At 40.0% G+C, this 23,619-nt stretch overlaps 1 protein-coding gene across 1 annotated transcript; it reads left to right on the forward strand.

Annotated features, from left to right (window-relative positions):
• The first annotated feature begins 766 nt into the window (after positions 1-766).
• On the forward strand, positions 767-5,007 carry LOC107783788 (delta(3,5)-Delta(2,4)-dienoyl-CoA isomerase, peroxisomal). The gene is made up of 2 exons (XM_016604805.2): positions 767-1,487; positions 4,552-5,007. Exons 1-2 carry the CDS (start codon positions 854-856, stop codon positions 4,740-4,742), a joined length of 825 nt encoding a protein of 274 aa, XP_016460291.1. The 5' UTR covers positions 767-853; the 3' UTR covers positions 4,743-5,007.
• The last annotated feature ends 18,612 nt before the right edge of the window (positions 5,008-23,619 follow it).

Consider the following 23,619-nt stretch of genomic DNA (forward strand, 5'->3'; position numbering starts at 1 on the left):
CAAGAAAGAAAGTTTTAAATACCTTGTGTCAGTAATTCAAGATAATGGAAAGATTAACAAGGATGTCGTATTGAAACATGATGGATGAAATAGATGCTTGTATCCGGTATTTTATGTGATACGAATGTTCCGCCTAGACTTAAAGGCAAGTTCTACATAGTGATGGTTAGACCGACTATGTTGTATAGGACAAAGTGTTGGCCAGTTAAGAACTTCTGTATCCAGAAAATGAAAGTAGGGAAAATGAAGATGCTGAGATAATGTGCGGGCATCAGGAGAGATAAGAGTAGGAAGTTTTTCTGGACATGGTTGGAGTGGTCCTCGTGGAGGACAAGATGCGAGTATTGAGGTTAAGATGGTACGAACATGTGAAGACCAGAGGCGCAGATGCCCCCGTGAGGAGGTGCCTTTGTGGGCCTAAAGAGAGATAGATGTAGGCTTAAGAAGTATTGTGGTAAGGTTACTTGACGCAGCTTCAGCTTACCGAGGATATGACCCTTGATAGGATGGTGTGAAGGTCGATGATTAGAGTAGAGAGTTAGTGGGTAGTAAAACATATTTCTTTGCCATACCAGTTGCACTAATATTTAGTCTTGTATTTTCTTATTCATAGAGTTATGCTCGATTATGTTATTATATCGTTGTTACTGTATACACTAGCTTCTCCGTACCCCGTTTGCGAAATTTGCACGGATAAAAAAGTAAACGTTCACGTAGTGTGAACGAAGCTAATTGAATAGTATTTTTTTATATATAATCGAGCCCAAAATAGGCACCTCTCGCTGAGCCCAACTCATCGTTTCAATCCTTCTCCCCTTTCAGTTAGTATCAATCTTCTTGTACTGCACAAACAATGGAATACAAATCACTAAAAATCACACAAAAATCCCCAAATTCTCGGGTCTATTACTTGTATCTAAACCGACCCGGCCAGCTCAACGCTCTGTCACGTGACTTCTTCACTGAATTCCCCAAAGCCATCTCCTCACTCGATCACAACCCCGATGTCGCCGTCATCATCCTCACCGGCTCCGGCAAGCACTTCTGTTCCGGCATCGACCTTCAAACGCTCTCTGACGGTTTCAAAGAAACCCACGCCGCTGATCACGGCCGCAACGTCGTGAAGCTCCGGCGACATATCAAGTTCCTGCAAGAGGCTGTTACTGCCTTAGAGAGTTGCCGTAAGCCGGTAATTGCTGCCGTCCACTGCGCATGTATCGGTGGTGCTATTGACATAATTACGGCGTGTGATATTAGGTATTGTTGTTCTGATACATTTTTCTCGGTGAAAGAGGTGGATTTAGCAATTACGGCTGATCTCGGGACACTTCAGAGGCTTCCGAGGATTGTTGGGTTTGGGAATGCAATGGAGTTGGCTTTAACTGGTCGCAGGTTTACGGCTTCCGAAGCTAAAGATTTGGGCTTGGTCTCTAAGGTTTTTACTTCTAAAGAAGCTTTGATGGAAGGTGTCAACGTTGTTGCTGAGGGTAAGTGTTCGTTTTCAGTTTTTCTAAAATACTTTTTGTAGTAAAGTTCCATCCTTTTTTCATTTACCTCTTCGCTTCGATATTTCTTGGTTGAAGAAAAAAATTGTTATTGTTTTAGATCGATGCCTAGTTAAGTTAAGTTATTTTTGAAGACCGTACACTATACATGTGAAATTTAAGCGCATCATGATATCAGGGGAAAAGGGTTTGCTTCTTACTTTTATGAATTGTACCTCTTTAAGTTTTGAAAGGATTGTTAAGAAATCTGTACACTGAAAATAACAGAGTGTACTTGGTAGAGGATAATACCATTCAACATCTAGGCATCCACAATATTAGCTACTACTAATATGTAAATTTGTTTTGCTTCTCAATAGTGATTCAACTGATACTTCGTGCTTTCCAATTTATGTAACATAGTTTGACTTGACACGAATTTAAGAAAAAAACAGACTTTTGAAACTTGTGGTCTTAAACATTTCGTAACATTTGTGTGGCTGTGAAAACTTCTCATTATGGGTACAATGGAAAGTTTAAACTTCCAACTTTTTCCAAATATAAAAATGTAGCTTTTCGTTTTGGAACAGACCAATAAGGAAAGTGTGTCACAAAAATTGGAGCAGAGGGAGTAACTAATGAGTATGAGCTTTCGGTCGCACTGACACTAGAAACCATCTATAACTTCATTACACCTCAGGATTTTCAAGACTATGGTTGGAATCACACAGCCCATCTTATCGCCTTCATGCAGAAATGGTTCTGAGTCTCACTTGGCAGTTGTCCATTCACAATCCCCCCTCGATGGCCTCTTCATTTATAGGCCTTTCTGGGTCCTCCATTCTTAAGAGGACCCTAATGGATTTGGTGCGAAGCAATAAGGCAAAATGGCATTACTGATATGAAGTTATTTGCTCTTTATCTTTGCGTTAAGATGGGAATAATTGCTTCCTCCATCATGATAAACTTAGCCACTTGACCACGATTGGATAATTCTTCACTCCTCAAGACTTTAAAAATATTGCAATAGCAAGAATCCAGCACTAGCTATTAGTTCTCATTCAATGGTTTTTTTTATTGTTCTCGTTCAATGTTTCCTCTACGATATTAGCTTTATTGGCATGCTCTTACGAGCTGGGGGCCTGGAACTTTGTAGCGAATGTTAATATCAACCATTTGACGTCCATCCGATGCATCTGTTATGGTTATAGCGGATGTTGGAATCATTGATTGAAGCATTTTTGACCGTTTATATTAGCTTTATTTATAGGATAAATAGTCACTGATAGAACTTTTATATTCAGACTTCTTTTCCCATTTTTCTTCTTTTATTCTAGTCTTTGACTTATTCAATGTAAATATCTTTCTCTTATGGTTGAGGTCTTATAGTAGTTTCTCGCTATCCTAATTAGCGTGACCTCAAGTTCTTTTCCTGCAAGTTGGAGTGGTTTGCTTGTGTATGATCAGTAGTTTGAATGTCTGAAGAGAGACGGATAAAAGTGCAATCTTTTCCATTTCTTATTATCTTTGGAGCAAATTGACCTTCAGTTTACTAGCATCTTACACATGCTTACTCTTCACGTGGAGATTGTGTTACAATCTGCCAAGTGGGCTTTCTGTAATTGCGATGTCAGGTTGACCACCTACGCCACTACCATTAATAAGAGGTCTTTGTGGATTACCGTTTGCATCATAATACATCAGTTCTGTTGTTTTCTACTGTAAAAAGACAACTGCTCAACTCTAGAGAGAGGGAAGATGCTCTCCAGATTCGACCATAGTTTTAACATATGCAGCACAAAGACAACTGCTCAGCTCTGTTGCATTTCCCTACTAGAGGCAACTTTATTTTCAAGAACTATTTGACAAACCATATCTATATCCATGGCTTATTATTCACGTTATGTATCACTTGAATTCACATCAAAAGAGCACAAAAAGTATGCGTACCTGCTTGAATTCCTACGTTGCGGGGAGTCTTCCTGAGTCTAACATTGAAGAAGTGATGTAGGTAAGGCTCGATCACTCATGTCTCTTTGATTGTTTAACCTGTCAACGCAAAAGCATTGACTTCTGAATGATCTTCTTTTATATGTTTTTTGGTGAAACTTTATTGATTTTTCACTGCTGAAGAAGATAGTTGGAATTAGCTTTTGGATTCACAAGGGTCTTTGTGAGATATAAACAGTAAAACAAGGGAGGCAAAAATGTGATTTGCCATATCTGTTTCATATGAAATTTTTATAAAAATGGGGAATTGAAGATTGAAAAAGTTAAAGTCGAACAAACTAGAGATCCGAGGCGATTCAGATATTCTATCCTACTTTCTTTCCTTCTCCGTGTACACTACTGATATTGGTTTAATATGGTAGTCTGTGTCAGTTAACTTATGCCTTTCTCAAATCTAATGTAGGCGGTCCTCAATTAGAAAACACTTAAGGCTGGAATTACACTGCCTTCTTTACCTGAAATGGAAGGTCATAGGACCTTGGCATACCATGGTGTGTGGCAGAGATTTGAACTGGTGTCATTAGCGTATATCTTTGCATATCTGATTTTGTTCCTTGCTTAAGTAAAATGCGAGCTGTCAATCAAGTTGTTATAAAATAGGTTATTCCTCCACTCAATTGTTTCCACCATGAGCTTTTGGTAACTTACCAGGCCTTTTACTAAGTAGTTTATTTCATGTTTCTCCTCAATTCTCTCTGGCAATGGTGAATTAGTTCTTTAAGCTGCATAGTTCTTGCTTTCTTGGAATTGGTATTGGTATCTTGTGCATAATTACTGTGACATTGATCTTTTACAATACTTGGCCAAAAGAAATATTTATATGTACTGGTGGAATTTATATTGCCAAAGTTCTTTGAGCTGCATAGTTCTTGCTTTCTTGGAATTGATATTGGTATCTTGTGCATAATTACTGTGACATTGATCTTTTACAGTACTTGGCCAAAAGAAATATTTATATGTTCTGGTGGATTTTACTGTATTTGTGGTTCTTCATCAAAGAGCAGGGCTTGAAAGCATTGCTGGCTAATATGTTATTGATACTTTTTCTTAAATGCAGAAATAGCTGCAAAGTCTCCACTCGCTGTTATTGGAACAAAAGCTGTATTGCTGAAAAGTAGGGATTTGACAGTGGAACAAGGCCTAGATTATGTTGCCACATGGAATTCTGGTGCCCTTTTATCAGATGACATGAAAGAAGCAATTTCAGCACATAATGAGAAAAGAAAACCTAGATTTGCCAAACTCTAATTTGGTAAATGATGACATTGATGGAGTTTGAAAGGGTTAATAGATCTGCATGTGACTGAATAAGACTGTCTGTTGGTCGAGGGGCGAGATTGATAAGACACACAATGATGCATAAGTGGTTGTCTGCTTTATGAAGCTTTAGCTTTTGTTAGAGTTTCTAGTATGGTTATGGTCGACCTGAACATTTCTGTCTTGTGAAATTGTACTTCTTGTAAGCCCACAAAATCATATCATATCATATGGAAAAAACACCCAGATTTTTTTTTTTTTTTTTGCAGCATATCTGCTACATCGTACAAATGTTGCAGCATATGTATCGTCATTATATGACCTAGTTCACATGAAACATAGGGAACTTGTGAAAAATGACATCTCAACAACACCAATGTCCAGCTTTAAATCACATGCATAGTCCGGCTTGCAGTAAACAGTCAAATGCACTTGCCTAGTATGGCAAGAAGTCTCATGTGGTTGATAACAGAGTTGTCCTGTTGTTCCTTTGTCAATGCCTCAGCGAGGGAGTGGTGTGTCATCTTTTGGATCGTCTATGAATTATGTTTGTCTTCTAATTAAGCCGTTTAGCCATGAATAAGATTACGAATATTTGATATAATATTTAGAGGTTATTTCAAATAAGTGTTTGTTTATTAAACTGGTCTATTATTTTATTGTTGTTTCAAGATGTGCTTCCTTTAATACATCCATCACGGGACAATACTCAGTGGCGGATCTACACTGTGTAATTATTTTTTACCAGATTTAGCAAAATTTGCATATGTAATTATAAAAATATTTAGATAATATTGAGTGAGCATTTATGACTAAACTTCTTTTTCCTCTTCTTTCGGAATTTTTATCGAGCACCCATGATTTTAAAATCTTAATTCCCCTACTGACAATAATTCTGGTGAAATTGCAGTCTCTCTTGTCATCTAGTTTAGAGTAAAACTGGTCACTTTTCTCCTTTTTAGTGTGTGCGGAAAAAGGAGAGCTTTTGGTCCAAAGGAGCCAAATAACGAAAAAGGAGGACAGAGATAGAGAGGGGCAGGGGAGAGAGCAATGAGGTTGCGTTTCGTAACATGTTACTGCATTTGATTCTGTCCTAAGAATGCAGAACAGAAAAAGATGGGAAACCATCCCTATTCCCTACAGATAAAGGCACAGCGGCAAGGCTAATCTTGGCAATTTGCCATCTTTGATGAGTTTTTCCTCTTCTTTTTTATCTTTTTTTCCTTTAAGTTGTTCTTTGCGGTGCCTCGTGTTTTTCTAAAAGAAAAAGAGCAAAGGCTCCAATATACCTTGGATTATATGATTTAGAACAAATTTATTCTCCGTTAAAAACATATCTTCTTTTTACCCCTGCTGCTACCAAAATGACTCAAATTTGCCATTCTGGCCTAAGAGCAGCAGCATGAAGGGTAAATTTAGATTATTAGTAACTTTAAGAGCAACTCCGGATCATTTTGAGAGTTAAAAGGCAAACTATTTTACTTCAATTCTACCTAGAAGCAAATAATGTATTGTTGTTTTAACTAAAAGATTTCCTACAATACGACATCGGAACTATTCGAAATTTGGTTTTGGATAAGTCATGTAATAAACGTAGAAAGACAATAAATTATCATAATTAAGTTAGGATTAAAGAAAAAAGTCCACACATTCAACTACATAAATTGATGTACTCTGGCATGCCATTTTTTTTCTTTTATAGGTTATTCATAGTTTGGGACACTTAATTACCTTCAGTAGGATTTAAATGAACTGTTTAGGGTTAGAGATTTTCCTTTGTACTTTGCGAATGATCCGGATTTGTCCTTGAACGTTATGAATGATTAAATTTGTCGTTTATGCTGTTGTTAGCCTAGAAGGGCAAAATATAGACATTTCGGTAACACCGAAGGTGAAAATAAGATATTTTTTTTAACGGAGTAAATTTGTTCTAAATGGTATATTCCACGGAAAATTTGAACCTTTGCCCAAAGAAAAATAGAACTTGAGAGGATTAACAGGACGTGACACTTGAGTTCAAATTGTTACTTTTTGCTTAGGAAGTTGTTTATCTATCTATCTTTCTATCTATATTTATATTTATATTATATTAAAAATACGAAGGCCCTTAACAAAATGTCGTTCGCCTTTTTTATCCTTTGAAAACTAATTTCACATTGGATAAAATAGTAATTTAAGTTATTTTCCTAATATGTAGGTATAATCATTTAATTATTTTCCTAATATTTAGGAATAGTCCTTTAATTATTTTCAAACATTTAAGAATTTAAAATAAACTAAAACTTTGTATTTTGAATCTTTCCTTATTGAACAATTATGTAAAAGTCCTATTATTTAGCAAGTTAAAATCAATAAATAAATTTACCTTATATAAATTAAACAATTCGCCTATAATATTATTATTTTTTATACGTAGACATACAAATAAGGAACGTATTTTATACATGTTAATGCTGACTCCAAAAACGTCTAACGGGTAAACTACTACATGTACTTTAAACATGAGTTAAAGTTGGTGGCCTCCAACTAATGAATTCTTTTTTCCAGCAAACCAATAAATTCTTTTTTTTCTTTTTTTTTTTTTTTTTTTGTTGTTGTTGTTGTTATTATTGTCTTGACTATAAATCTTTTTAATTTTACGTGTCAAGTTTATTTTGTCCATGTAACATGAGGAAAGGTCTTGTCATAAGACAAAGCTCAATTAAAACTTTCATTCCTAAATTTGCTATCTCAAACTAAATTGATAAGGAAATAGTAATTGATTGTAAAATATATAATGAACTTGAAGATTCTCCTAGCAATTTAAGTTTTATCCATCTAAATTTTGTCTTATAAACAAATAAGTGAAGTTCATAGCGGAATAGTATTATCATATCATGATTCATTCATGTTCATCGTCGTTTTATTTGACACTTGATTATATTTTTTGAGTGAAATAGCCGGAGTCTTATTGAAACTTTTAGTTATGTTTTTTGCACTTTGTTACCCATTTTGTCATCTTATTATACCGTATATTTTTAGAGACATTTTAGAGAAATAAATTGTGAACTCACACTATTTAATCGTTAGTTTTTAACTATTTCTGTACGCAACACACAGTATCAAACGATTTTGTATGTAGGAGACTAATGGAAATTGAAAAGGACTATAAACATGGTCAAAGTGTCTGTATTTATTTGTTCATAGATTAGTGTTTATTAAGCGCCTTTCTATTTTTCCAACCGAAGATTCAACCCATGAAGATCTTTTGCAGGCTCTCATTTACGTTCATATTTTTTCCATTATTATTTAGATTTTATTTCACTTACTGGAAAAATATTTTGAAGTTAGTCAAAATCTTTAATAATTGATGATGTATTGATGTTTACTTCGTCGCATAAAATTGTATTTTTAAGTTAGTCAAATTTGCTAACAATTGTCGATGCGTTGATTTTTATTCTGTAGTAGTAGAGGTGCAATTTTGTTTCTGAATTAACCTCTAAATCAAATTGTATTATCATATACTGATTTCATAATTGTTGAGTTATTGTCGGTTATTTTAGCTAGAGATAGAATTCTTATTTAACGTTGTTCATTTTTCTGGATTGTTTTGTTTAATGAACTGGAGAAATCTACTTGTGGATCATGTGGTACCCTTTAAGAATAATTTTTACATTTGACAAACTTGTAATTTTATTTTTTTAATATTTAAAAATTTAAAATTAATAAAATGTTTAATTATTAAATCTTTCCTTATTTGAATCATATAAAGCCCTAATATTTGGAACTTTAAAATCAATTAAAATTTATCTTATATAAATTATTTTCTTATTAGAATTATTTAATATAGCAATAATACATTCTATATTAATTTTTAAGTTTTGAACACATTAGAAATATTCAGGAAAGTTTTTAAAATGGCCAAACTCTCGTTTTTGAATCTTTATATCTGCCCAGTTAATTCCTTCTTCGCGAACACGGTCAAAGCCTCACGTTCGTGTTGAACAAAAAAATGTTGACCATAATTTCCTCTTTCGCAAACACGAGTGACCTCTCGCGAACGCGTACCTTTCAGTGGCGGACCCTACGTGAACGCGGGACCCTCTTCACGAACGCGTAGGCTTAAATGTCTGAAGCTCCATCTGCCCGTTCCTCTCCGCGAACGCGAGGACTATGTCGCGAACGCGTAGCCTCAGGGTTCCAAATCTTCGCGAACGCAAGAACCACATCGCGAACGCGAAAAGTAACTCAGCTGGCTTTCCCAGATGCCTTACGCGAACACGAGAACTCCCTCGCGTATGCTATGAAGAAAATGTCTACAACAAAACACCAAAAAATCTGCTATCTTCCAAAGTCCAAAAGTGATCCGTTAAACATCATAAACTCACCCGAGGCCCCCGGGACCTCAACCAAACATACCAACCAATCCTAAAATATCATACGAACTTAGTCGAGCCCTCAAACCACATCAAACAATGCTAAAATAACGAATCGCCCTCCAATTCAAACTTAAAGAACTTGAAACTTCAAATTTCCACAACAAATGCCGAAACCTATCAAATCACGTCCGATTGACCCCAAAATCTGCACACAAGTTATACGCAACATTACGGACCTACTCTAACTTTCAGAATCGGAATCCGACCCCGATATCAAAAATTCCACTACCGGTCCAAATCTCCAAAAATTCGACTTTCGTCATTTCAAGCCTAAATAAGCTACGGACCTCCAAAATACAATCCGGACACGCCCCTAAGTCCAAAATCACCTAACGGAACTAACAGAACCGACAAAACTTCATTCTGAAGTCGTCTTCACACAGTTCTGACTACGGTTCAAATCCTAAGGCTTAAACTTCCGTTTAGGGACTAAGTGTCCCTAAACAATCCGAAACCAAAAACAAAACCTCCCGACAAGTCACAATAGCAAAAAAAGATACGGGGGAAGCAATAAATAGGGGTTCGGGACTATAACTCTCAAAAAGACCGGTCGGGTCATTACATTCTTCCCCTCTTAAAACAATCATTTGTCCTCGAACGAGCATAAAGACATACCTGAAGTGGTGAAAAGATGAGGATAACGACTGCGCATATCATGCTCGGTCTCCCAAGTCGCCTCCTCGACCAACTGACCCCTCCACTGAACCTTTACTGAAACAATGTTCTTTGAACTTAACTTTCTGACCTGCCTGTCCAAAATAGCCACTAGCTCCTCAACATAAGATAGATCCATGTCCAACTGGACTTAGCTGAAATCCAATACATGAGCCGGATCACCGTGATACTTCCGGAGCATAGAAACGTGGAATATCGGATGAACCCCTGCAAGGCTGGGAGGTAAGGAAACCTCATAAGCAACCTCTCCAACACGTCGCAACACCTCAAAAGGACCAATGTACCTTGGGCTCAGCTTGCTCTTTTTTCCGAACCTTATAGCGCCCTTTATAGGTGATACCTAGAGCAAGACCCGCTCTCCAACCATGAATGTTATACCGCGAACCTTCCGGTCCACATAACTCTTCTGTCTGGACTGGGATGTGCGAAGTCGATCCTGAATCACCTTCACCTTATCCAGGGCATCCTGGACCAAGTCTGTACCCAATAATCTGGCCTCGCCTGGCTCGAACCAACCCACTGGGGACCGACACCGCCTACCATACAAAGCCTCATACGGTGCCATCTGAATGCTCGACTGATAATTGTTGTTGTAGGCAAACTCCGCAAGTGGCAAGAACTGGTCCCATGACCCTCCAAACTCCATCACACACGCATAGAGCATATCCTCTAATATTTGAATAGTGCGCTCGGATTGTCCGTCCGTCTGAGGATGAAATATTGTGCTCAGCTCCACTCTATTACCCAACTCATGTTGTACGACTCTCTAGAACCGTGATGTAAACTGTGTACCCCGGTCAGAGATAATAGATACCGGTACGCCATGAAGCCTGATGATCTCACGGATATAAATTCGAGCCAACTGCTCGGAAGAATAGGTAGTCATCATAAGAATGAAATGAGCTGACTTGGTCAGCCTGTCCACAATCACCCAAACCGCATCAAACCTCCGCTGAGTCCGTGGAAGTCCAACAACAAAATCCATAGTGATCCGCTCCCATTTCCACTCCGGAATCTCTAACTTCTGAAGCAACCCACCCGGTCGCCGATGCTCATACTTCACCTGCTGGCAATTTAGTAACCGAGCCACATACTCCACTATGTCCTTCTTCATTCTCCTCCACCAGTAATGCTGCCTTAAGTCCTGATACATCTTTGCGACACCCGGATGAATGGAGTACCGTGAGCTGTGAGCCTCCTGGAGAATCAACTCCTGCAACCCATCTACATTGGGCACACATAGCCTGTCCTGCATTCTCAATGCACCATCACCTCCAATAGTGACCTCCTTAGTATCGCCGTGCTGAACCGTTCCATAAGGACTAGCAGATGGGGGTCATCATACTGACGCTCCCTGATATGATCATAAAGAGAAGACCGAGACACCACACAAGCCAATACTTGACTCGGCTCAAAAATATCCAATCTCACAAACTGACTGGCTAAGGCCTGAACATCCAACACCAATGGTCTCTCTATTTCTGGTAGATATGCTAAAGTCCCCAAACTCTCTGCCCGACGACTCAAAGCATCGACCACCACATTGGCCTTCCTCGGATGGTATAAAATGGTGATATCATAATCCTTAAGCAACTCTAACCACCTCCTCTGACGCAAATTAAGATCCTTCTAGTTGAACAGATGCTGCAAACTCAGGCGATCGGTGTAAATCTCACAAGGGACACCGTACAAATAGTGCCCCCAAATCTTCAAGGCATGAAAAATAGCTGCTAACTTAAGGTCGTGGACAGGATATGTCACGACCCAAAAACCTAACCTATCGTGATGGCGCCTATCGTGGAACTAGGAAAGCCGACTCATTCCAAAACAAACCGATATTTTCATTTCAAGGATAATTTCAAGGCTATTTAGCGTAAAAACCTTCGTAAAGGAGTTCAAATCAAAACAGAAGTACGGAAAAGAACAAATCCGACATCAGGGTGTCACTAGTCATGAGCATCTATTACAATTTGTCTGAAAATATCAAGACTAACATAGTCTGGAAAATAGCTAAATACAACTAAAGGAAGATAGGAGGGAGAAGAGCAGGGCTGCGATCGCCAGGAAGCTACCTTGCTATCCCCGAGAAAATCTGCAACCGGAATAGTCAACAGCAGCTACCGTGTCCAGCTACACCTGCATTTGCACACAAGGTGCAGGGAGTAACGTGAGTACGCTAACTCAGTAAGTAACAACAATAAATAAAGACTAAGCAGTAGTGACGAGTAATAAAGCATATAAAGTTCATATCATGAAATCTCAGTAAAATACCACATGCTTTTAAATCCAGGGTTTGAATCAAAACATCTCGTTTAAACCCAGTTCCAGTAAAATCATTAAAAGATATTTTTCAACAGTTTCTCAAACAGAGGCTCAATGCAAAGGTGAGCAAAAATGATGAAATCATAAACAGCCCCTCGGGCAAAACATCACTCATATATAGCCCCTCGGGCACACCTCACAATCACTCATGCCTCTCGGACATACCTCACAATCACTCATGCCACTCGGGCATACCTCACAATACCTCATGCCTCCAAGTCACTCGGCACTCGGCACTCACACTCATTAGGTACTTGCGCTCACTAGGGGTGTGTACAGACTCCGGAGGGGCTCCTTCAGCCCAAGCACTATATCAAGCCAAATCATGGCATAAATCACTCAGGCCCTCGGCCTATATCAAACATGCTGTGGCGTGCATCCCGATCCCATAAATATCCTCACAGATCTGGCCCTCGGCCTCACTCAGTCATAAACCTCTCAAACCACTCGGGCATTTCAGTAAAAATAGGGCACTCAGCCCAAAACAACATTTATATGCATCAAAATAGAGTAAGAAAAATTGAGTTATGCAGTAAACAAGTATAACCATGACTGAGTATAGATTGTAAATCGAAAACAGCGATAGGATAGCAAGAAAAGGCCCCTAAGGGTCCAAACAGTACTGGCACAAGGCCCAAAATATGGCATTCAGCCTAATTTATAGAAACTCTTTCTAAAACATAGTTTCAACAAAATACGCAACTTTACAGTTGCTACGGGATGGACCAAGTCACAATCCCCAACATTGCACGCCCACACGCCCGTCACCTAGCATGTGCGCCACCTAAAAATAGTAGAATCATATGAAATTCGGGGTTTCATACCCTCAGCACTAGATTTACAATCGTTACTTACCTCAAACCGGTCAAATCTCTGCCCCGCGATGCTCTTGCCTCTCGACTCGGCCTCCAAATGCTCCGAATCTATTCACAATCAGTACAATACCATCAATATACGCTAATAGAGTGAATTCCACAAGAAAAACTATCAAATTAGCCCAAAACCCGAAATTGGCTCAAACCCGGCCCCCGAGCCCACGACTCGGAATCGGGTAAAAGTCACACATTACGAACACCCATTCATTCACGAGTCCAACCATACTAGTTTCACTCAAATCCGACTTCAAATCAACATTCAAATCCCAAAAATTTATTTTATGATGTTTCTACAATTTTCCCAAAATTTCTACCTCAAAGTACTAATCAGATGATGAAATCATTGATATATTCATGTATATTAATCAAATTCGAGTTAGAATCACTTACCCCGATAAATTTCTTAAAAAACCCACGAAAAGTGCCACAAACCGAGCTCCCTAGGTCCAAAATGTGAAATAATGCCCTAAACCCCATTTATAAAGTGCACCTCTGGTCTCCCACTTCGCGGTCCGCGAAATTTTGAGCGTGGCCGCGCCCCAGGTCCCGCGGTCGCGAAGAAATAGTGCGGTCCACGAAATTCTAGGGTTGCACTGCCAGGCTTTAGTGTTTTGGCCATAACTTTCTCTACAGATGTCCAAAGGATAACTTCTTTACCTTTCTGGAAACTAGACACGAAGGACTACAACTTTCATTTGTAAATCATCTCAAAATTTCTTGTAGATCAAAATATATAGGCTTCCGAAATCGAACCAACGGATCTGCAGAACTTTCCCCGGAGTGCGGCCACGGCGGAATTATGCGGTCCGTGAAATTCTGCTGCGGTCCGCGAAATTCCAAGCACTAGAACCATACCTGAGTTCCGGAAATGCCCGGACTCGCTCAAAACTCATCCCGAAACACACCCGAGGCCCCCAGGACCTCAACCAAACATACCAACCAATTCTAAAACACCATACGAACTTAGTCGAACCTTCGAATCACTCAAAACAACATCAAAACACCAAATTGCCCTCGAATTCAAGCCTAAGAACTTCTAAACTTATAAATTCGACAACCGATGCCGAAACCAACCAAACCATGTCCGAATGACCTCAAATTTTGCACACACATCACAAATGACACTACAAACCTACTCCAACTTTCAGAATTCCATTCCGACCCCGATATCAAGTTTTTCACTGCCGACCGAAATTGCCAAATTTCCAACTTTCGCCAATTCAAGCCTAATTCCACTCCGGACCTCCAAATCACATTCCGGCCTCCTAAGTCCAAAATCACCTAACGATGCTAATGGAACTATCTGAATTCAAATCCGAGGTTGTTTACACATAAGTCAACATCTGGTTGACTTTTCCAACTTAAGGTTTTAAATAAGAGACTAAGTGTCTCAATTCACTCCGAAACCACTCCAGACCCGAACCAACTAACCTGATACATCATAATATAGCTGAAAAGCACAAAAGGAAGAAGAAATGGGAAAAACGGGGCTGTAACTCTTAAAACGACTGATCGAGTCGTTACATCCTCCCCTCTTAAACAACCGTTCGGCCTCAAACGTGTCTATAAACATACCTGGAGTCTCGAATAGGTATGGATATCTGCTCCACATCTCCCGCTCGATCTCCCAGGTGGCCTCCTCTACAGGCTGACTTCTCCACTGCACCTTCACTGAAGCTGTATCCTTTGACCTCAACTTCCGAATCTGCCGATCCAAAATGGCCACCGGCTCCACATCATAAGTCATATCACCCTCCAACTGAACCGTGTTGAAGTCCAAAATATGGGACGGATCGCCAACATACTTCTAGAGCATGGAAACATGAAATAGTGGATGCACACTCGACTAGATGGGTGGTAAGGCAAGCTTATAAGCCACATACCCTATCATCTGAAGCACCTCAAAAGGCCCAATGAACCGGGGGCTTAACTTGCCCATCTTCCCAAATCTCATAACACCCTTCATGGGTGATACATTCAGCAAAACCTTCTCCCCAACCATGAAAGATACATCACGCACCTTCCTGTCCGCATAGTTCTTCTGCCTAAACTGCGCCGTGAGAAGCCGCTCCTGAATCAATTTTGCCTTCTCCAATGCATCCTGGACTAAGTCTGTACCTAAGAGCCTAGCCTCACCCGGCTTAAACCATCCTACTGGAGATCTACACCTCCTCCCATATAAAGCCTCGTACGGAGCCATCTGAATACTCGACTGATAACTGTTGTTATATGCAAACTCCACGAGTGGCAGGAACTGGTCCCATGAACCCCCAAAGTCAATGACACAAGCGCGCAACATGTCCTCCAATATCTGAATAGTGCGCTCGGACTGCCCGTCTTTTTGAGGGTGAAAAGCTGTGCTCAACTCTACCTGAGTACCCAACTCTCACTGTACGACCCTCTAAAACTGCGATGTAGAGTACCCCTATCTGAAATGATGGAAATTGGGACACCATGCAGGCGAACAATATCTCAAATGTAAATTTCAGCCAACCGCTCTGAAGTGTAAGTAGTACCAACTGGAATGAAGTGTGCGGACTTGGTCAGCCGATCCATAATTACCCAAATAGCATCGAACTTCCTCGAAGTCCGTGGGAGCCCAACTATGAAGTCCATGGTGATCCGCTCCCACTTCCATTCTGGGATCTCTAACCTCTAGAGCAAGCCACCCGGTCTCTGATGTTCATACTTACACTGCTGATAGTTGAGACACCGAGCCACAAACCCAACTATATTCTTTTTCACCCGCCTCCACCAATAGTGCTGCCTCAAATCGTGCTACATCTTTGCGGCACCCGGATGGATGGAATACCGCGAGCTGTGGGCCTCTTCAAGAATCAACTCCCGAAGCTCATCTACATTAGGCACACATATCCGGCCCTGCATCCTCAACACACCGTCATTGCCAATAGTCACATCTCTAGCATCACCTTGCTGAACATTATCATGAAGAACAAACAAGTGGGGGTCATCATACTGACGCTCCCTAATACGGTCATACAGAGAAGACTTGGAGACCACACAAGCCAATACCCGACTCGGCTCCGAAATATCCAATCTGACAAGCTGGCCCGCTAAGGCCTGAACCTCCAATGCCAAGGGCCTCTCTACTGCTGGGAGATATGCTAAACTCCCCAAACTCTCTGCCCGACGACTCAAAGCATCGGCCACCACATTGGCCTTCCCCAGATAGTACAGAATAGTGATATCATAGTCTTTAAGAAGCTCCAACCATCTCCGCTGACGCAAATTAAGATCCTTCTGCTTAAACAGATGTTGTAGACTCCGGTGATCAGTATAGATCTCCCAATGAACCACATACAAATAATGATGCCAAATCTTCAAGGCGTGAACAATGGCTGCTAACTCAAGATCATGGACATGATAGTTCTTCTCATGGGTCTTCAACTGGCGTGAGGCGTAGGAAATCACCCTACCCTCCTGCATCAGAATACATCCAATGCCTATCTTCGAGGCATCACAATACACAGTGTAAGAACCTGAAGCTGATGGAAGAACTAACACTGGAGCTGTGGTTAAGGCAGTCTTGAGCTTCTGAAAGCTCTCCTCATACTTGTCCGACCACCTGAATGGAGCACCCTTTTAGGTCAATTTGTCAAGGGCGAAGCAATAGATGAAAATCCCTCCACAAAGCGACGGTAATAACCCGCCAAACCAAGAAAACTCCTGATCTCCGTGGCTGAGGACCGTCTAGGCCAACTCTGCATCGCCTCTATCTTCTTCGGATCCACCTGAATACCCTCACTGGGCACCATGTGTCCCAAGAATGCTACTGAACTGAGCCAAAACTCACACTTGGAGAACTTTGCATAAAGCTTCTCCTCCCTCAATCTCTGTAATACAATCCTCAGATGTTGAGCGTGCTCCTCCTGGCTACAAGAGTACACCAGGATGTCATCAATGAATACAACAACGAATGAGTCCAAATAGGGCTGGAATACATTATTCATCAAATGCATGAACGTTGCTGGGGCATTGGTCAGCCCAAAAGACATCACTAAGAACTCATAATGGCCATATCGGGTCTTGAAAGTTGTCTTAAAAATATCTGAATCCTTAATCTTTAGCTGGTGATAACCGGACCTCAAATCAATCTTGGAGAATACCCTCGCTCCCTAAAGCTGGTCAAATAAATCATCAATACGAGGCAAAGGATACTTGTTCTTGATTGTGACCTTGTTCAACTGCCTGTAATCAATGCACATTCTCATGGAACCATCCTTCTTCTTCAAAAATAGAACCGGTGCACCCTAAGGTGACACACTAGGTCGAATAAACCCCTTATCAAGGAGTTCCTGAAGCTGTTCTTTAAATTCCTTAAACTCCGCCGGTGCCATACAATATGGTGGAATAGAAATGGGCTGAGTGCCCGGCACCAAATCAGTACCAAAGTCAATATCCCTGTCAGGCGACATGCCTGGTAGGTCTGCAGGAAACACATCCAGAAAATCACGTACCACCGGAACAGAATCAATGGCTGGAGTCTCAGCACTAACATCCCTCACAAACGCCAAATAAGATAGGCAACCGTTCTCAAACATACGCTCAGCCTTCAAATATGAAATCACCCTACTAGGTACATAATCTATAGAAGCGCTCCACTCAACCGTCGAAAATCCCGGCATCACCAATATCACGATCTTAGCGTGACAATCTAGAACATCATGACATGGAGATAACCAATTCATACCCAATATCATATCAAAGTCAACCATACTGAGTAGCAAAAGGTCCACTTGGGTCTCCAGACCCCCAATAGTCACCACACATGACCAATATACGCGGTCCACAATAATAGTATCGCCCACATGAGTAGATACATGTACAGATGAAACTAAAGACTCACAGGGCATATCCAGAAAATGGGCAAAATACGAGGAAACATATGAATACGTGGAACCAGGGTCAAATAATACTGAGGCATCTCTGTGACAAACTGAGACAATACTTGTAATCACAGCATCTGAAGCAATAGCATCTGGTCTGGCAGGGAGGGCATAGAAACTGGCCTGGCCACCCCCTGTTCTGCCTCCCCCTCTAGGGCGACCCCTAGCTGACTGACCTCTACCCAGAGCTGGCTGGGCGAGTGGTGAAATAATCGGTGCTGAAGTCGAAGGCTAACTCATCTGCTTAGATAGACCTCCATGATGACGAGGACACTGCCTCCACATATGCCAAAACTCCCCACACTCAAAACAACTCCCTGGTACTGGTGGCGGGAACTGAAGGGAACCCCTAGCACCGGGATAACTAGTAGAAGAACCCGACATAGAAGAGCCCTGACCCGATGGAGCACGTGAAGAACTCTGCGCTAGAAGGGCACCAATAGATGAACGACCCTGATGATAACTATAAGAACCATGGCCAGATGATGCACCGTGGTGAAATGGCCGAGCTGACTGAGCCTGTCTGAAATGATGACCTCTACCGTGATGGAACTGACCCCCAAAAGGAACACCGCTGAATCCACCCTGACCATGAGGCCTCTTGGCCTTCCTCTCAACCCTCTCCTGACCGCGAGCCATCTCAATCTACCGAGCAATGTCGACAACCTCATCAAAGGTAGCACCCGAAACCCTCTCTCTGGTCATAATTAATTGTAGCTGAAAAGTGAGACCATCAATAAACCTCATGATCCTCTCCCTGTCCGTGGGAACTAACTAGATAGCATGACGGGCCAACTCCGAGAATCGAATCTCATATTGCGTAACAGACATATCACCCTGGCGAAGTCGCTCAAACTGTCTGCGCAGCTCCTCTCTGTGGGACCGAGGCACAAACTTCTCCAAAAAGACCACGGAGAGCTGCTGCCAAGTAAGGGGTGCTGCGCCAACAGGCCTGCGCCTCTCGTAAGTCTCCAACCATCAGAGTGCAACCCCGAAAAATTGAAAAGTAGTGAGTGAGACCCCACAAGTCTCCAAAATACCAGCAGTACGGAGTATCCTCTGACACCTGTCCAAGAAGTCCTGAGCATCCTCTCTCTCTATGCCACTGAAAGGTGGTGGCTGGAGTCTCTCAAACCTTTCCAACCTACGCTGATCATCATCAGGCATAGCAGGAACCACATAATCCTTTGCAGCTGCAACCGGCTGGGCTAGTGGTGCCCCCAGTGTCTGGTGTCCCTGAACAACCTGCTCGGGTGTGCGAGCGATGGGAGTCTGAGTGCCTGTGCCTCCCCCGGCCTGAGAAGTGGCTGCGGCTGTCGAGATAGAGTCTGCATGAGCAAGGCCGGTACACGCTGTCAGAATCTGAGCTAGGGCCTCTTGAAGGCTTGGGATCACAATAGGCACAGGTGGTGCCTGCGCTGGTGCATCAACAACTGGAATCTGATCCTGATCTGGGGCAACTGGTGGATCTGCAGGTATTGCCCCAGCTGCTGTACGGGCTACAACTCTGCCCCTACCACGGCCTCTCACGGCCCTGGCTGGTGGTACTGGTGGCTGGCCCTCCTGACCGGTAGTACGAGTCCTCACCATATGTGAGAGAATGAAACAACAAATGTTTAGTTACTAGAATCAACAGATTCGCACGACAAGAATTCAAGTATGTGTAGTTTTCTAAAGGTTCTGTAACCTCTCGAAGATAAGTACATACGTCTCTGTACTGATCCGCAAGACTCTACTAAACCCGCTCATGACTCGTGAGACCTATGTAACATAGGCTCTAATACCAATCTGTCACGACTCAAAAACCTAACCTGTCATGATGGCGCTTATCGTGGAACTAGGCAAGCCGACTCATTCCAAAACAAACCGATATTTTCACTTCAAGGATAATTTCAAGGCTATTTAGCATAAAAACCTTCGTAAAGGAGTTCAAATCAAAACAAAAGTACGGAAAAGAAAAAGCTCGACATCGGGGTGTCACTAGTCATGAGCATCTACTATAATTTGTCTGAAAATATCAAGACTAACATAGTCTGGAAACTGGCTAAATACAACTAAAGGAAGATAAGAGGGAGAAGAGCAGGGTTGCGATTGCTAGGCAGCTACCTTGCAATCCTCGAGAAAATCTGCAACCGGAATAGTCAACAGTCGCTACCGTGTCCAGCTACACCTGGATCTACACACAAGGTGCAGTGAGTAACGTGAGTATGCCAACTAAGTAAGTAACAACAATAAATAAAGACTGAGCAGTAGTGACGAGCAATAAAGCATATAAAGTTCATATAATGAAATCTCAATAAAATACCACATGCTTTTAAAATCCGGGTTTGAATCAAAACATCTCGTTTAAACCCAGTTCCAGTAAAATCATTTAAAGATATTTTTCAACAGTTTTTCAAACAGAGGCCCAATGCAAAGGTGAGCAAAAATGATAAAATCATAAACAACCCCTTTGGGCAAAACATCACTCATATACAGCCCCTCGGGCAAACCTCACAATCACTCATGCCTCTCGGGCATACCTCACAATCACCCATGACACTCGGGCATACCTCACAATCACTCATGCCTCCTAGTCACTTAGCACTCGGCACTCACACTCATTAGGTACCTGCGCTTGTCACACCTCCTTTTACCCGGGGGAATGGAATCAAAGGAGTTTTTCCAATTTAAGTGACATTAATCGAAATGAGATGTTTTATTAGATTCAGAGTCGCCACTTGGGATAATTTCTGGTGTCCCAAGTCACCGATTTATTTTAAATCCCAAATCGAGAAAATTTGACTCTGTTTTACGGTCCGCGAACACAGAAGACCGGGTAAGGAATTCTGTTAACCCGAGAGAAGGTGTGAGGCACTCTCGAATTCCGTAATTTTAGCACGGTCGCTTTAATCATACCTGGCTTAATTAAATGGTTTAATTACTCATTTTAGAACCTATGTACATTTACCTTTTTACCGCTTTTAATTGCTTTATTATTTGTAATTATGGAATTATTTTGAGACGAATCACGCGTACGTGTATTCGTTTTGTTTGGTGTGTCATGAATCATGTCACGCGTACGTGTACACAATTAATAACACTTTATTATTTTTAAGGATTGTTTTGTCAAAGTCGCGCGAACGCATCCTTTGCCTTTAATTTGGAAAATCATAATTATGTCACGCGAACGTATACATAATTACAATAATTGATTGGTTAACACGCACCTAAAGCATACTAAAGTATTCAAAGTATTCTGTTTATTTGCATATTTTATTATTATTACTTTATTACTTATTGAAACGAGTCTTGAATTAGTTCATGGCTATTTGTTTTTTTTTTAAGATCCAAAACATTTATTTATACTTATATTTTATATTTACCACGAGTCTTGAATTAGTTCCTAACTCATCTCGCTCCCTCACAATTAATTTTTATATATATACAATCCTTGAAATGGCTCAATGAGCTGTACTCTCCCATAAACCCATTTGTTTCGGTACATCATTACACAAAAATAAAAGAATAAATGTTCCACAATTTCAAACCAGAATCCAAGCATGATAAAATAAAAGAATATTAAAAAGAAAAGAAAATCACATTACAAATTGAACCAAATAAGATATTCACTATTAGTCACATTGGAAGAGAGATCAACGTAAAACTAAGAAAACTAATCAATAGAAATATCACAACCTTCCATTGAAACTTGTAACGTGAGTCTTTTGCAAAATTTTTAGAAAAAAAAAAGAAAAATTCAAAATAACACATAAAAGGAAAAATTCAAATAAACTCCAAACCCAAAACAGACTATATGGAGTTTACATGAACTCTTGAAGGGAAGTAAAACTATTTTTTTTAGAAGTGGTATTACCGCAAATTAATAGACTTAACATAAAAACTCATGATGGACTTGATTTTTAGCTTCAGTACTTCTTATTAATAAATTTTATGGCATGAGATATAACTTTATTGATTGAACTATTCTTACCCATTTACCAATGATATTATTTTAACACAAAAAATTTAAGAAAATATTTTAGCCAGAATAGTAAATAGAAAATACTTACACACTCAATATTCAAGAAATAATATTTTAAATACACAACAGGGATTAAGAGAAAACTAAAAACTCAAATACTACTCAGATAATAAATGATATATAAACTATAGCAACACAATAACTTTATAATAGAGCTTAATTCTTATAAAATAGCTATTTACAGTTTATCTTCCAACAAACACATTAAAATAGATTAAACAAAAGATTAGAAGAAAACCTGTAATGTGAAGCTTCTTTACCAATAATAGTAAAAACTGGTACGTACAAACTTTAGTTTCAAAATTTCCAAATGAGAAAGACAGCAGCCAAAGGAGACAAAAACTCGGAATCGGAACCAAAGCAGTAACCAAACGTCCACTCGAATCTTTGCTTCTATTCAAACTCCATTTTTCTTTCTAAAGTTTCTTTAAAGAAATAAAGAAGCCAAATATTTTTCAAACTCTCCACTCAATGAAATCTTTTCCTCCTGTCCCTCCCTCTCTCGTTCTTTTTTTCTTTTAGATCGCAGTCAAGTTTTTCCCTCCTCCCCTCCTTTTCTAATCTAAATGTATGTCTAATATAGAGCATGTGTAATAGTATGTGTGTTGATGGAGAAGAAAAGTGGAAAGGTGGGGGGGCGTGTGTGTGTGTGTGACGGAAATGGGGATATGGGCTTGGAACGTGAGAGACGTGAGTAAGAGGGACATAAAAGGTGGGAAGTTAGGCTAAAAATGGGGGTTTATGGGATTGGGATTGTTATCTAATTAAAAATCAAATTTTTGAATTTATTTTTTAGGAGATAAATATTAAATAAGAAGATAAACTAACATTTCTTACAATATAGAAAAATTAAATATTTACATGTACTTTAAATGATACTAATAAAGATACTATAATTTACTTATTAAAATTCTAATTAAAGAAAACCAATTTTTTTTTTTTTTTTTTTGTAAATTTTCTTTTTCTCTTTACAAAAAGAAATAAAATTGTACTATAAGTATGTGAATATCTTTGTAGTTTTTTTTTTTTTTTAAAAAATAAAACCTATTAAGAGTAAGATAAAAGTTTAAAATATTAAGATTAGACCTAAAAAGAAATATTTACACTAAAATAGTATAGAATTTGGGTGCGGTAAAAAATTAGGTGTTCACAGCATGCCCCTCTTTGCTTGGAAACATGAAGAGTTTTCAAGCAAAGAAAATGAACAAGGTGACTGATTTTTGACCTCACTATTATTTAAAAAGGAAAAGAAGATAAAAGAAAAAAGTGCGACCGAGCCTTGGTTGTAGGCAGCCTACATATCCCGGGTTATAAGGGTATCAGGTCACGTGTAGTTCAAGTAAAAAATGACTGATAGAGTATACTTAGATGTAGAGCCGAGCGAAGTTCCGTCGAGGTTCTGATCCGCGGTTCCTACTATTACATCAAAGTGAAAAGAAAATTACATACTCTTGAAATCTAAGAGTTACAAAATTTCTATCTAAATGCTATCTGGAGTCTTGTCTTGATTCTTGACTTGCTTCCCTCATTGACTTTAAACTGAAACTTGATGCTCTCGATCTAACAAACTATGAAATATTCTCCGAGGCTTGATTCTCGATCAGATGACGAGAAGATGGATCTTGAGACCCTATGTCTTAGCATGCA

This window comes from Nicotiana tabacum, chromosome 15, assembly GCF_000715075.1.
Source record: "Nicotiana tabacum cultivar K326 chromosome 15, ASM71507v2, whole genome shotgun sequence".
Lineage (NCBI taxonomy): Eukaryota > Viridiplantae > Streptophyta > Magnoliopsida > Solanales > Solanaceae > Nicotiana > Nicotiana tabacum.